Source organism: Rana temporaria, chromosome 4, assembly GCF_905171775.1.
Source record: "Rana temporaria chromosome 4, aRanTem1.1, whole genome shotgun sequence".
Taxonomy (NCBI): Eukaryota; Metazoa; Chordata; class Amphibia; order Anura; family Ranidae; genus Rana; species Rana temporaria.
This window is the reverse complement of record NC_053492.1, coordinates 3,867,911-3,883,691: the sequence shown is the minus strand read 5'-3', so window position 1 is coordinate 3,883,691 and position 15,781 is coordinate 3,867,911. Positions and strand designations below refer to the sequence as shown.

Genomic DNA, 15,781 nt, shown 5'->3' with positions numbered 1-15,781 from the left:
GCCGCCGTAACTAAGGGCGCAAGTTCTTTCTGAATACTGAACTTGCGCCCAAATTTACGGTGGCGTAACGTATGAGATACGTTACGCCGCCACATAGATAGACCATTCTATCTGAATCCAGCCCACTGAGTGCAGTCTCAGGAGATGGGAGGCAGCGGTGTGGGATCTCTGCAACTTGTCTCATGTAAACATTTCATCTTCCACTGGTAGGAGATCAGAGGACCCATTTACTAGTTACCTTGAGGGGGGAATTGTAAGATCCTCAGAGACAAAGCTGTCTGGTGTGGGCGGAGTCCTGGTTTAGGGGAACCAATCTGCTCATGTCTAGTAATAATCTTTTTATATCTATTTTAGTAGATGGACGGGAGATGAGGAAAACCTCAGAGGATTGTCTCACTTTGTCTCCAGACTGTAAAGTAGAAGATGAGGATATCACACAGTATAGTGCAGGAGAAAACCCGACTACCTCAAATGTCCATCCGGCACCACACAGTGTAAATGGACCATCGTATTCCTCTTATGCTGAGGAATCTCAGACTGTGCGGGACGGTGCTGGACCATCGTATTCCTCTTATCCTGAGGAACCTCAGACTGTGCGGGACGGTGCTGGACCATCGTATTCCTCTTATCCTGAGGAACCTCAGACTGTGCGGGACGGTGCCGTCCTTCCAACAGAGAAGAGGCTTTCCTGTACTGAGTGCGGGAAGTGTTTCCCTTCTAAAGCCCATCTTAATATGCATAAAAGATCTCACACAGGGGAGAAGCCATATTCCTGTCCTGAGTGCGGGAAATGTTTTTCACAGAAGTCCTATCTTTCCACACATCAGAGATCTCACACGGGGGAGAAGCCGTATTCCTGTCCTGAGTGTGGGAAATGTTTTTCAGTGAAGTCCAATCTTCACACACACCAGAGATCTCACACGGGGGAGAAGCCGTATTCGTGTCCTGAGTGCGGGAAATGTTTTTCAGAGAAGTCCCAACTTTACACACATCAGAGATCTCACACAGGGGAGAAGCCGTATTCCTGTCCTGAGTGCGGGAAATGTTTTACACGGAAGTCTAGTCTTTACGCACATCAGAAATCTCACACAGGGGAGAAGCCGTATTTCTGTCCTGAGTGCGGGAAATGTTTTTCAATGAAGTCCAATCTTTCCACCCATCAGAAATCTCACACAGGGGAGAAGCCGTATTCCTGTCCTGAGTGCGGGAAATGTTTTTCACAGAAGTCCAGTCTTTCCAAACATCAGAGATTTCACACGGGGGAGAAGCTGTATTCCTGTACTGAGTGCGGGAAATGTTTTTCAGATAAGTTCAATCTTTCTGTACATCAGAGATCTCACACGGGGGAGAAGCCTTATTCCTGTACTGAGTGTGGGAAATGTTTTTCAGAGAAGTTCAGTCTTTCCATACATCAGAGATCTCACACGGGCGAGAAGCCGTATTCCTGTCCTGAGTGTGGGAAATGTTTTACACAGATGTCCGGTCTTTCCAAACATAAGAGATCTCACACGGGGGAGAAGCCGTATTCCTGTCCTGAGTGCGGGAAATGTTTTTCAGTGAAGTCCCATCTTTCCAGACATCAGAGATCTCACACGGGGGAGAAGCCGTATTCCTGTCCTGAGTGAGGGAAATGTTCCTCACTGAAGTCCTGTCTTCCTGTACATTAGGGATCCCACACAACCCTCGAGGTGTATTAGTGAGTGCAGGAAATGTCTTGTATATGAATGTTGCTGGACATCACAGCTCTCATGTGGGGAAGAAGCACACCCTGATATACACCTCAGATATACTCCATGGCTGATCTTCATCATGTAAGAAACAGTTCATAAGGAGATCACCAAAGACATGGATGAAGTGTTGTACCGTGTTGGCCATTGATAGCAGTAGAAAAATAAAAATTGAGTCATTACCTCTCATTGGCTGAGTACATTTTGGGGTGGAAGATTTCACAAACACTTAGAGGTCGGTATAAAATAAAAATAGTTGAATGAATGTGAGTGGCCATGATGAATATTGGATGTATTTTATTTCATACTCTGATTTCCTTGGCTCCATCTAGTGGCCATAAAGCATTATTGTGCTATTTTTACTGATTGAGGTATTTAATGAAAAATACAGTTTTATGGCCACTAGATGGAGCTGACAATCATAGGAAATCACTGTGTTACATTCTAGCAATATGTGTAAGAGCTGAATGAATTTCCTATAAGTAGAGCCCTCAGTTTGCTCTGTCAGACATGATTTCATACTAATACCTGAGATCATACTCATACACTTATCAGTACAGCAGATATTGGGGGGATAGAAGGTAAAGTGTATGGAAGCCTCACCTTCTAATACAACCCATTCAGTTTAAAATAGAAATGAAAGGCAAAACATTTGTGTATAGATATAAAATATATTAGAAGTGTATAGTGTACATTTGTGTATAGATATAAAATATATTAGAAGTACTTTTCTCCCCTTTTTTATAAGTGATCACATTCCCTCTGTTCTCAGCTGCATAAGGCCCCGTACACACGGTCGGACAAAACCGATGAGAATGGTCCGACGGACCGTTTTCATCGGTTCAACTCTGAAGTGGCCGTACGGCCTGTAATGTGTACACACCGTCAGTCCAAAATGCGATCGGGTCAGAACGCGGTGACGTCAAACACACGACGTGCTGAATAAAACGAAGTTCAATGCTTCCAAGCATGCGTCGACTTGATTCTGAGCATGCGCGGGTTTTGAACCGATGCTTTTCTGTACTAACCATCGGTTTGGTCCAATGGGGCAGCGGTCCATCGGTTCGGTTTTGAAGCATGTTTTAAAATTTTGGACCGAAGGAAAACAGACCGATAGCCTATACACACACGGTCGGTTTGGTCTGATGAAAATGAATTTCGGTTCATTCTCATTGGACCAAACCAACCGTGTGTACGGGGCCTAAGAGTTGGGATAGGAGAAACAACAACACACCGGTCTTCCCAGTGAATGTCTGTGCAGTGGGAAGGTTGTAAACACAAGTCTGATCATTGAAGGAGAGCAGGTTGACTTCCAAGCTCAGCACAGCCATAAAACTGACCACTCAGTGCCGATCCTGACCTCCCTGGGGCCCAAAGCAAAATGACATAGCACATTAAAAATGAGAAGCAGGTATGATCTCATATTACACCTAATATACAAATAAAGGAGAAGGGGATAGAGCAGGACATTACTCAGCTTAAACAACTCATTCAGGCTCTCCCCACTAAGGAGGACATTCAACAATTACTATCTAGCATAACCGGGTCACTGAGAGAGGAGATTGCGGAGGTGCACAATAAAGTAGAGACGGTGGAACTCAAAGTGTGAACTATGGAGCAAACGCAAAATATCACAGATAAGCGATTAGAAATTGTAGAGAAAAAATTGCATAAACAACACCAGCGTATGATAGTATTACAGCTGCAATCTGAAGAATCCGAAAATAGGTGTAGGAGGAATAATATCCGGATAAAGGGGGTCCCAGAGGAAACTGAAGGATCCGCTCTGAGAGAGGCAGTTACAGCTATTTTCAATCAGCTATTGAAGAACCCCCCAACTACTCCTATTGAATTAGACCGGGTACACAAGGTACCTACAACTCGTAATCCAGGACAGACCAATCCTAGAGACGTATTGTGTAGAGTCCATTTTTTCAGGGTAACGGAGGACATACTTAGGGCGGCCTGGAAAGAGGGAACAGTGAAGTATATGGGGGGTGAGATACAAATATACCCGGACTTATGTAGGCAAACCAAAACTAGGCGACGTATGCTTAAGCCCTTGCTGGAGCACATATTATTTAAAGGTGCCACATATAGATGGGGATACCCGCTTGCAGTTATAGTAAAAAAGGGGGGACATAGTTTTTTCTTAAAAGAGCCAGCCCAACTCCCAGAGCTCTTCAATTTTTTTAATTCAGAACCTATGGAGGTTCTTAATTGGACAGAACTACCGAAAGTCATGGAATACTCTGCTTATTAAGAGTACGGCAAGGAGGAACATTGGGAAGTAATCATAGGAATGATAAAAAAAAAGCTGCTCAGTAACCTATTCCTTGATTATTATTTTTTTGTGAGTTATGTGATGGGGAAATATTAAGTGGAATGGATTTAATAATGTGTTTTAAGATGTAAAGATGAGGCCTGAGTATATGCGGGAACCCTGTCGTAATCTTGGCAATCCCCTTTTCTTTCTTTTTTTTTTATGTTTTTGTGTTGCTCCCTGATATGAGGTACAGGAGAATATAGGCTGGCAGAATTTTGGATGGTCTAAAGGGTTAAAGTATATAGGAGGTTGTGTTTGGGTATATTGGTATAAGAGGAGGGAACTAGAGTTTTTTTTTTTAACTTGCTTTTTTGTTTTTTCTTTGTCCTCAAAAGGTCTTGGTGCTAGGGAAGCCAGTAAAATATTGATAGTGTTGCCCCCCGGGACATGGGGGGGGGGGTATGGAGGTAGGGAAGACCAAAGGTCAGTAGACAAGAGGGGGGGCTCAATAACACTTTTTTTTGTTAGTTTTTTTGTGTGAGTTTACCCACACTATGAATAGGATGGGGGAGGAAGATAAGGGGAGGGGGGAAAGGGGGGGGGGGGAAAGGTAAAATCACAGGAATAAATAACATTTTTTTTTTCACTGGGGTTACTAGGGTATATCTATCGGCGATTATCATGGACCGAACGATATCCCACATGTAATACTATTCACTGAAAGATATTCACTTATTATTCTATATAATATTTGTGTCCCTTTTCTCTTTTTTTTTGTGTATCTTGTTTGGAATAGCATGGTGATAACAAGAGAATGGGTTAATGGTGTGTGAGGGAGGGAAGGAGGGGGGTGGTAAAGGGGGGCACTTGAGAACTTAGCAAAGGTCACATATGTTTTAGAAACAGGGGAGAGCCCTCCAAATAGAGGAAGGGAGGTGTAGGGATTTTGTGCCCTTATACAGGGAATCCAAACGCCTCTGTACCCCATGGTAAGGGGACGGGGGGAATATAACTGATTATAACTGAGTATAACTGAACACCAGTTAAGAGTAACTGTATTGGTAAAAGAGAAATCGGAGAAAAAGAAAAGGGAAACATTGTGGTTTTTTTTTGTTTTGTTTTTTCGTGAGATCATGTTTAAACTATATTAACAATCTAAGTTAGGTAGCGATAGGAGTGAGGGGGGATAGGGAAAAACTAGGAAAAGATGGGTCATACTAGATGAGTAGAGTGCAATAAGCTCAAGGAGAGCTGAGATTTGGGAATTAAGAGGTGATGTGTTAGATTAAGATGTGCGGGATAATTGATAGGTGCACGTGGGTAGATAAGATGGCTCGGATCACTGCTGTGCTTATTCATTTCTCCCAACCTTAACGTCTCTCCTCCAAGTGGGGGGAAGTCAGAGACGTTTACATTTTTTCCAAATTCTTTACTAGACAAGTTGCAGGTAGACTTGCGGGTGCATAGAACCTGCGACTGCCTAGAATATACAATACTCGGGGTGCTGGAGTACTAGCCAGACCCGGAGCTACAGCTTTTTATTAGTGTTTATTAGTTCTTCTTTTTTTTTTCTTCTTCTTCTTCTTCTTCTTCTTCTTCTTCTTCTTCTTCTTCTTCTTCTTCTTCTTCTTCTTCTTTCTCTATCTCATCTTTCTCTCTCTCTTTCTATCTTTTCTTTCCTTGTTTATTTTTTTTATTTTTTTGGGGTGTCTCTCCCGGTATCCTCCCCATCCCCCCACAATTAGGTCACCTAGGGACCAGCTGGACTTGAAATAGCAGGGTGACCAGGTTAAATTTTACCTCATATAATGTAAAGGGGTTAAATAGCTCCGAAAAACGAACAAGACTGCTAGCAAAATTAGGTAGATTGAAATCTCAAATAATTTTCCTACAGGAGACACATTTTAGAAACGATAAAATTCCAAAATTAGGGAACCGAAGATTTCCTATGGTGTATCATAGTGCATCTCAGACTACAAAGGCAAATGGGGTATCAATTATGGTTTCAAATCAAGTACAGTGGAAAGAGTGCAAGACAGTTAGAGACGAGACAGGTCGTCTTCTTATTGTAATAGGATTTCTATGTGAGCAAAAGGTCACACTGGTAAATCTGTACTTGCCAAATGAAGATCAAGTTCGGGCGCTAGAAACATATTTGAGCCTAGTTCATCAAAATAGAGAGGGGATTTTAATAATGGGTGGTGATTTGAACATGGTATTGGATCCTACTTTGTCTCAAAGGGAGTGTCTCATCTGTCATATGTCAAAATACGTAGAGCAAAGAGATTATTACAAGATCTGCAATTGATGGATACCTGGAGGGTCCTCCACGTACACGACAGAGATTACACTTTTTTCTCAGCGAAACATAAGACATATACCAGAATTGACTATATCTTCATATCGCAGAATGCACTGTCGTGTATATTGGAGGCCTCTATAGGCTCATTTACACTATTGGATCACACGCCAACTAACTGTGTCATGGAATGGGGAGAGCCAAGCCCCCGGGAATGGCACTGGAGGATAAATGAGATGCTCCTGAAAGAACCAGAGTATGAGAACCAAATAGCGCATGAATTAGAGGCCTATTTTTCAGCCAATGAATCAGACGAAATAACCCCACTATGTGAATGGGAAGCACACAAGTGTTATATTAGAGGAATTCTCATATCACTAGGTGCACATAGGAAACCAACTCTAGGGGCTAAGTTGGATACATTGATCAGAGAGATCTAGGTATTGGAGCTGTCGCACAAGAAATCCCAAACCCAACGGACAGAGGAAAAACGTATGAGTTTACGGAACAAATTAAATGTTGTATTAATGGATAGAGCAAAAGCGAAATGAACTCGATGTAAGCGCGTGTACTATGAATACGGAAATAAACCTAGTAGAATGTTGGCAAATGCGCTCAGAGAGACAAGGGCTAGGAATCATATCGAGCATATAAAAACGCAGGGAGACACCTTAGTCAAATCTACACAGGAAATCGCAAAGGCATTTAGAGATTATTACACAAAGCTCTATAACATAGGGAGCCAACAGTCCACTTCAAGGAGGTGTAATAGAGAACAACAGGTGAAAGAATATATAGTGGCCTCAGGAATGCCTGGATTGTCGGAGGAGGAGGCAGGAAATATTGATGGTCCAATCACAATAGAGGAATTTTTAGAAGCGCTGAAAGCATTGAAACCAGGCAGGGCACCAGGCCCTGATGGGTATACGCTGCTATACTATAAGACTTTCTCTGAAAAGCTGGCACCAAAATTCCTAGCCGCCTTCAATTCAATACGGGATGGTCAGGAGATGAGAGGTGAGACATTGATGGCTCACATAACATTAATCCCGAAAGAGGGTAAAGATCCAGCCCAATGCGCCAGTTATCGTCCAATCTCGTTGTTAAACGTAGACCTCAAGATCTTGACAAAAATACTTGCCAACAGATTATTGGGATATATTCCGGCTATCGTACACCCAGACCAGGTGGGGTTCACTCCGGGTAGAGAGGGGAGGGAAAATACACAAAGGGTCCTTAGTGCTATACAGTTGTCACTCATCAGAAGCCGTTAGTGATTATATCCGCTAATGCTGAAAAAGCATTTGATAGGGTAGAGTGGACATTCCTGAGAGCTGTTCTACAGCATATAGGACTGAGAAATGGGATGCAGAATTGGATTACAAGTTTATACTCATGCCCAAGAGTAAGAGTGAGGCCCCATACACACCATAGAATCTATCCGCAGATAAATCCCATCAAATGGGTTTCTGCGGATAGATTCTATGGTGTGTACACTCCGTCGGATATTTATCCGCGGATAAATCTCCCCTGGGATGGATTTCCAGCAGATGGATATTTGCTGACATGCTCAACAAATCCATCTGCTGGAATCCATTCCAACGGATGGATCCGCTCGTCTGTACAGACTTACCGGATCCATCCGTCCAAAGGGATTCCCCGCACGCGTCGTAATGATTTGACGCATGCGTGGAATTCCTTATATGACAGCGTCGCGCCCGTCGCCGCGTCATAATAGCGGCGACGGCGCGACACGTCATCGGCAGAGGATTTCAGCGCGGATTTCAATGCGATGGTGTGTACACGCCATCGCATAGAAATCTTCTGAAATCCTCGAGAGGATTTATCCGCGGATACGGTCCGCTGGACCGTATCTGCGGATAAATCCTCTCGTGTGTATGGGGCCTGAAGGTGAACGATGCTATGTCTATCATTTCCAATAGGTAATGCAACTCGTCAGGGATGTCCACTCTCACCTATCATATTTATCCTTACAGTAGAACCCTTTCTAAGAACAATACGGGCCAATCCAGATATTAGGGGCATCCTAACAAAGGGTAGGGAACACAAACTGGCAGCTTACGCGGACGACTTGCTGTTTTTTTTAACCTCACCAGTGATATCTCTGCCACCGTTGCTTCTGGAACTACGTAGATATGGGGAGATGTCTAACTTTAAGGTAAACTACAGCAAATCCGAAGCAATGGGAGTGGAAATAAATGGAACACTAAAACAACAGCTCCCGGATAGTTTCAGTTTTAGATGGACAGATTCACATGTATAATTTAGAAAAGTTTCCTTGAATCAAGGAGGGGTTGTGGGACTTTAATTGAAGCTTGATGGATAGGGGTCAAATATGTCAAATAACTCTATGGGCTTGGTCAAACCTCAGTCATTCAAATCATACCAACAATAATTTTTATCATAAATTTATTTTTACAAAAAGTAGAAGAATATACAAAAAATATATTAAATGTTTAGTACAAATTAAAAACAGTCAGACTATAGTTTGTATAATGTAATGTTTGTATAATGTAGTTTGTATAATGTATTACACATGCAAGATGCTGCAGGTGATCTTCATCACAGCCCACGTTTATTGGGGGTTCAACTAGTTTCGCCCAAGAGGGCTTTGTCAGGAACCCGTGGAGGGTGATAGTCTACATGAATAAAAGGTATGTCAATAAAATATCAACAGACATCAAGACCAATTATATAGTGTGTACCAATACTATTCATATAAGAAAAGGAAAAGAAACACAAAAAAAAAACAACAAAAAACAAAAGCAAAAAACAAGCCCGTTAATTGAAAGGCTAAAGTTACAGTATTCTAGACACAATATGTATTATTGACCAAAAATATATACATATACATATATCGAAGTACGTATAATAAATTACGTTACAATCATATTAATTTAAATAAGGTAAAAATGGACTGGATGCATGTAAAAGCTGTGGACTGTGAAACAGTCCTTACCTTGCACAAATGGAGTAGATGATTAAGGGCGTGAGCCGTGGCGAGATCAGATCCCAGATGTAAGCCCACTAGGGGAGGGAAAGGTCTCTACACAGCCTATGTTTGGCTGTCACACAGAGAGCAGACCACATAGAAAAGACTGGCCTAGAGAGACAAAAAGAGGACGGAGGCAGGCAGAAACTGGAAAAGAAATAAAATAAAAAATGAGAAAGGAAAAAATAAGAAAAAAGAGAAATATGTATAATATAATTACAAGAGCACACCGTATAGGTAAAATCGCTCAAATGAGAGAAAAAGATAATGATTAAGTGATGGAATTACCTTACTGATGTTAGTTGATAAGAGTCATAGCCATAAGTCTGATGGACGCGATAATTGGATAATTTCAGAAGAAATTCCAAAATTAGGTAGTATGCTGACCAGTCAGGGTTAATTCCAATAATGCTATATAGCATAGAAAGGAATAGATTACACATTCAGGCTTATGAAGATATATATATCTGCAAGTGCATATCAATTCATATAAAAAAAAAGATAAAATAAATTAAATAGGGCTATAACCTATATTAATTATAACATCTAAATATACAGTGGCATCAATCTGCATATACCGCGGAGATGCAGAGTATAAATATATTGGCAAGGTTAATTAATTTTAAAATGTTCTATATGTATAAAGTATATACCCGTCTACGTGTGCTAAAGAGAAATGCTGAACAGAAAACAGTACTTGGTTAATATTGCAGCTGAGTCTACCAATGATGTAGCGATTTCAATCACTTTTTAGCCAAGCAAAGTACAGAAACGATAATAAATTAGATAGAATAAGGAGATATCACTCATTGGAGCAAGTATAAGGTGACTGAAAAATTCAGTGGTACACCAAAAGGGTCTAAGTATAAGAGTAATGATAATAATAATGAGGGGAGAGCGCCTGCCTCTTACCTAGCTGTGTCACAGATGCGTATGCAAATGATCTCTCCAGCAAAGCCCACGCTAATGGGACAGCTGTAGAGATCATTTAAGTACCGCTCACAGTCAGGTCCCAACGAGTGGAACCTGTGTGTGGGGCGGTATCCATTACGTCAGTGGGCGGGGAAGACGGATGACCGTCATAGGGATTCCCCATGTGTTAGCCGTCAATCCCACAGCTGATGGGGAGGCGGCACGTCACACATGGGAGGAGCGCTGGCGTCAGGTATGACGTCCAGCGCGTATCCAATGGACGCTGATCCGAGGCGGACCTGCACTATCACCTGAGCCTCCGCTCAGATTCGGCAATGCTGTTGGTATCGCCGGTGCAGGCCCCCTACCGCCCACTGTGGTCAGCCTGCAATGCGTGCTGCTAAGTGAGTGTACAGCACAACAAGCCCGATCAGTATATACCGCAGTTGTGCGAATGATAGGTGAAACCTCCGTGTGTAGGTTAAAGCTGAGAGAAGAAAATAAATGAAAATGAACGAGAAGGAAAAAGAAAAAAGAAGAAAAAGGAAAAAAGAGGGAAGAGAAACGGAAAGAGAAAGGGGGAGGAAAAGGAAAGAGAAAAAGGAAAAAACAATCAATAAATAAAAATAAATAAAAAAGGGATAAAAAAGGGAAAAAGAGAAAGAAAGAAAGAGAAAAAGAGAGAGTAAATGAATAAAGATAAATGTTGAAGAAAAATGAATATAAAAAAATAAAATAAAAATAATAAAATTAGATCAAAAGAGATAAAATAAATATAGGAAAAACGAAAACAAATATAAAGAAAGAAAGAGAAACGAACATTGCAGTTTGGCAGCTTATAGGACTAGAACCGAATCCACAGCCTACAGCGCCCATCCATCGGAGATATATGTAAAGAAAGAAGGCATAAATACAAAATAATTACATCGATGTACATAATGCAGTAATTACAATTGTGTATATACATTGCTACATCATTGCTACAGTATGCATCCACAGTTTCAGTATATATTCTATTCTTAGGATCCATTGTGTGTACAAAGTGATGGAGCCCCATCTGGGGTAATCACCTACAACTATTGGGAAATGCACTAATTAGATGTTATTACATTCCATCACTAGTTAAACACAAGAAGTGTTCTGGAGGCCAGAATATTGATATTAAACCTCTTCTGACGATGAGCAGGCCAGATGGCACTAATTAGATGTTATACCATTCCATCACTGATTTGACACAAGGAGTGTTCTAGGGGCCAGGGTATTGATATTAAGCCTCTTCTGGCGAAGGACTGGCCAGGTGACATAAGGACAAGGACCAAAACACCAGATTGAATACAGTATGAAAGGAAAAGTAAGGCAGACATGGATCCAAAACACATGGCAATAGATGGATTACAAAAAGTGTTTATAACTAATATTTTCGTTTAGGCCAGGGTGCTGGGTGGCCCGTAGCGTATAAATCCACCTTGCTTCAGTCTGTAGGAGGCGTTTGTCGGCATCGCCCCCTCGTTCATTTAGAGGAATATGCGCTAAGGCATATAAGCCAAGCATAGCAGGGTTGTGGTTGTGAAACAAACCTATATGGCGGCTGATGGGAGTTTCCATCAGTTTTTTATTAACCGCTCGAACATGGTCCCGCATTCTACAAAAAAAAAATCGTTTTGTTTTTCCTACATAATAGGCACCACAGTTACATTTCATTAAGTAAATTATACCGATCGTTTGACATGTTGCACGAAATTTGGGCGATAGAGTTTCACCATTAGGGAGAGAAATGCTCTGCCCTTTCAAAATGTAACGGCAGAAATTGCATTTGCCACAAGGGAATGTGCCCGTTTGAGTAGGCTTTGGCACCATCTGAACTGCATAATGGCTAGAGACAGCTTTGTCTCTGATAGACGGAGATCGTTTAAAGGTGATCTCAGGAGTCAAATTAACAATTTTTTTAATTTTATCATCAGAGGTAAGAAGGTGCCAGAATTTACTATAGATATTGCGTATCAAACCGTGTTGGCGGTTAAACCGAGTGATCACTCGGGTAGTATTTACTTTAGGGTCAGCTTTGGGTTTGTAAATAAGAGCATTTCTTTCTAAGGTGCTAGCTTTGTTAAAGGCTCGGCGTAAGCAGGTCTTGCTGTATCCCCTCTCTTTTAAGCGGGCATACAGCTGGCCTGCTTCTCTTCTATAATCTTCCTCACGGGAACAGTTACGCCTCAGTCTCAGGTATTGGCTGTAGGGTATACTGTTGATAAGTGATTGGGGGTGCGAGCTGGTGGCATGTAACAGACTGTTACCTGCCGTCGGTTTCCTATAGAGAGTGGAGCACAGGAGACCTTTTTCGTCTATGTAAAGTTCTACATCTAAAAAAGTGATGGATGTCTGACTAAAATTATACGTAAATTTCAAATTATAGTGGTTGTTTTGTAGTCCCTCCAAGAACAGTACCAGGTCCTCCTTTGATCCCGCCCAAACCATAAACACATCGTCGATATAGCGATGCCAAGTTAGCACGCTAGCCGACAAGGTGTCCCTGGATTCCTCACTGAAAAGGTCACGTTCCCACCCCCCCAGGTACAGGTTGGCGTAGGAGGGGGCACAGCCCGCCCCCATAGCCACTCCCTGTACCTGGAGGTAGTGGGAACGTTTGAACAGAAAAATATTATTCATCAAAATAAATTCGAGCATTTCGACAATAAAGTTGTTGTACTTTGATGTATTCTTGTCACGCTCATTAAGGAAACTTCTAACCACCTGGGTGCCTAGCCCGTGAGGAATAGAATTGTACAATGCCTCAATATCTATTGCAACCAACCATGCGTTGGGTGGAATAGTGAGGCCATCAACGATTTTCAGTAATTCGATGGTGTCTTTGACATGAGAGAATAGACTCTGAACGTGAGGGTACAGATATTCATCAATTATCCGACTAATGTTTTCAGTTAGTGAGCCACATCCAGAAACAATCGGACGGCCTGGTGGAGGTAAGACTCCTTTGTGTATTTTGGGTAAGGCGTAAAATGGTTCGTGATTGTACCCGAGCTCCCGGTATAATCCCCGGAAGTTGGTAAGTCCAACCTTCTTCCTCCGTGTTGCTTTCGTCCCAGAGTGACATAAGATCCTGTAAGGCTTGAAGCTCCTGGAGGTAGACATTATCAAGGGCCGTATTGTCAATGACAGGGGTGTCGGTGACAGTATCTGTTTTGTCGTAAAGTACTTTATACATGAGACGGCGAGCGAAAAGGTGTAGATCTTTCACCAATTCAAACTTGTCTGCCTCACCATCAGGGCAGAATGAAAGACCCAGTTGAAGTACCTCTTCCTGGTCTGGAGTTAGAATATATGGTGAAATATTGACGATATTTTTAGTTAAGTCCCGGTCTACGCCATTATGGGGGCCGGGACCTGATCTTTTAGTGACTGTTGACTGTTCTGAAGTACAGCACTAGATTTCCTATCCACAGTGAAGATAGGTGCAGTGCGTATTTCAGTGAGATTAGCAGATGCCATATGGTTTGGACCAAGTGGCATTGGGGTCATGGGAGGTGCCAGAGTCGAGGTTGTGGCAACACCCTGAATTGTTGTGGGAAGAGTCAAAGAGGTATTGCTTACAGAACTCGCATTGCCAGTAGAGTGACTGGTGCGTGATCTTTGGGACCGAGATCTTTTATCCTTCAGGGGGAATTGCGAACGGGTAATCTCCTGTAGGCTTCTATCCAAATCATTTTTTCTCTTTTTATTTTCCGCATCACCACGTCGTTCAACTGGGAGATATGATGCAGAGGATAACGATGAGGTATCTGATTCGCGTCTTGGACTATTTTTAGGGGAACTTTTCTTTACAAAAGATTGCTTCGTGTTGACATTTTTGCGTTGAGGGTTACTAGGCCATCTATATGCCTGGGCACTATCATAGGCTCTTTTATCCCTTTGAAATGTATTCTCTTTTGTTTTAATTAAATTAGTGGCATATTTTGTTAGATGAGCTTTAAGCTGATCGTCATAAGCCGAGTATCCTACATATGAACGCACATTGTTGTTAATGTCTTCCCATTCTTTGATCTCATTGTCTATGTTAATTTGAAGCCCTCTCGGGCGAAACTAGTTGAACCCCCAATAAACGCGGGCTGTGATGAAGATCACCTGCAGCATCTTGCATGTGTAATACATTATTAGTGTTGAGCAGAATATGCCATATTCGATTTCGCGATATATCTCGAATATATATTCGAATATTCGAGATATATTCGCTAAATTCGAATATTCGTGATATTTTATCGAAATTAATTGAATGCGATTTTTCGCTATTGCGAATGCGAAAATAATTGCGATTTTTTAATAACTGCGGTAGGAGCGCTCTGATTGGCTTAGAATATTCGTGATATTTTATCGAAATATCGCAACATGCGAATGCGATATTTATTGCGCAATTTCGAGATATGCTGGAGGAGCGCTCTGATTGGCTCAGAATATTCGTGATATTTTATCGAAATATCGCAACATGCGAATGCGATATTTATTGCGCAATTTCGAGATATGCTGGAGGAGCGCTCTGATTGGCTCAGAATATTCGTGATATTTTATCGAAATATCGCAACATGCGATTGCGATATTTATTGCGCAATTTCGAGATATGCTGGAGGAGCGCTCTGATTGGCTCAGAATATTCCTGATATTTTATCGAAATATCGCAACATGCGAATGCGATATTTATTGCGCAATTTCGAGATATGCTGGAGGAGCGCTCTGATTGGCTCAGAATATTCCTGATATTTTATCGAAATATCGCAACATGCGAATGCGAAATTTATTGCAGATATTTCGAAAACTGCTGTAGCAGCACTCTGAAATCGAATATGTATGATATTTTAACCAAAATACATATTGCGATTGCGATTTTTCGATCGCGCATGCGCAATTGCGCGAACAACACGCGACCATTTCCTGGAGCCTTGCCAGTTTCCCAATATTACAGCAACATGGTGGGAAGCAATTTCTCAAAGTCTGAGGAAAAGTTGCTGATTTGTGTAAGTATTTTGACCACTGTTATTTCATCATCTTCAACTGCATTTAAGTCTAGTTTAAAAGTTAGTATATATGATCAGATATTAGTATTTAACCAAAAATGTGTCTCCTGCTTTTACAAAACTACAAGTCCCAGCATGCCTGGACAGCTGCAGACACCCTGGTTGGCAAATGTGTATTTAGGCACTTTTCCTTGTTATTTAGCATAATGAATTTAAAATTTTTTTGGACATAGGACGTATGCGAACGTCCTGACTTCAGTGTCCTCAAGGCCCAAGGACGTTCGAATACATATTGCCCTTTAGATGTTGCAGAACTACAACTTCCAGCATGCCTGGGAATGCTGGCACTTCTAGTATTGTAAGTTCTGCAGGCCCACATTTTTCAGGCCTTTATGCACGGGTCTCTAAACTGTGGCACCCTAGATGCAGCAAAAGTAAAATTCTTAGCATGCACTGACAGACCGTGGCTGATGGGAGTAGTAGTTTTGCAACAGCTGGAGGTGGACTGGTCTTGAAACCCAGAGTTAGGTAACAAACCCG

The 15,781-nt window shown here is 41.8% G+C and overlaps 1 protein-coding gene across 1 annotated transcript in view; it reads left to right on the top strand.

Moving 5' to 3' along the window:
- Positions 1-647: 647 nt before the first annotated feature.
- The window catches only part of LOC120935229 (oocyte zinc finger protein XlCOF7.1-like), a 55,679-nt gene continuing 40,545 nt past the window's right edge, over positions 648-15,781 (top strand). Inside the window, exon 1 of the mRNA XM_040347395.1 lies at positions 648-1,604. Coding sequence (XP_040203329.1) covers positions 735-1,604 — 870 coding nt within the window. The 5' untranslated portion in view covers positions 648-734. The remainder of the gene's footprint in view (positions 1,605-15,781) is intronic.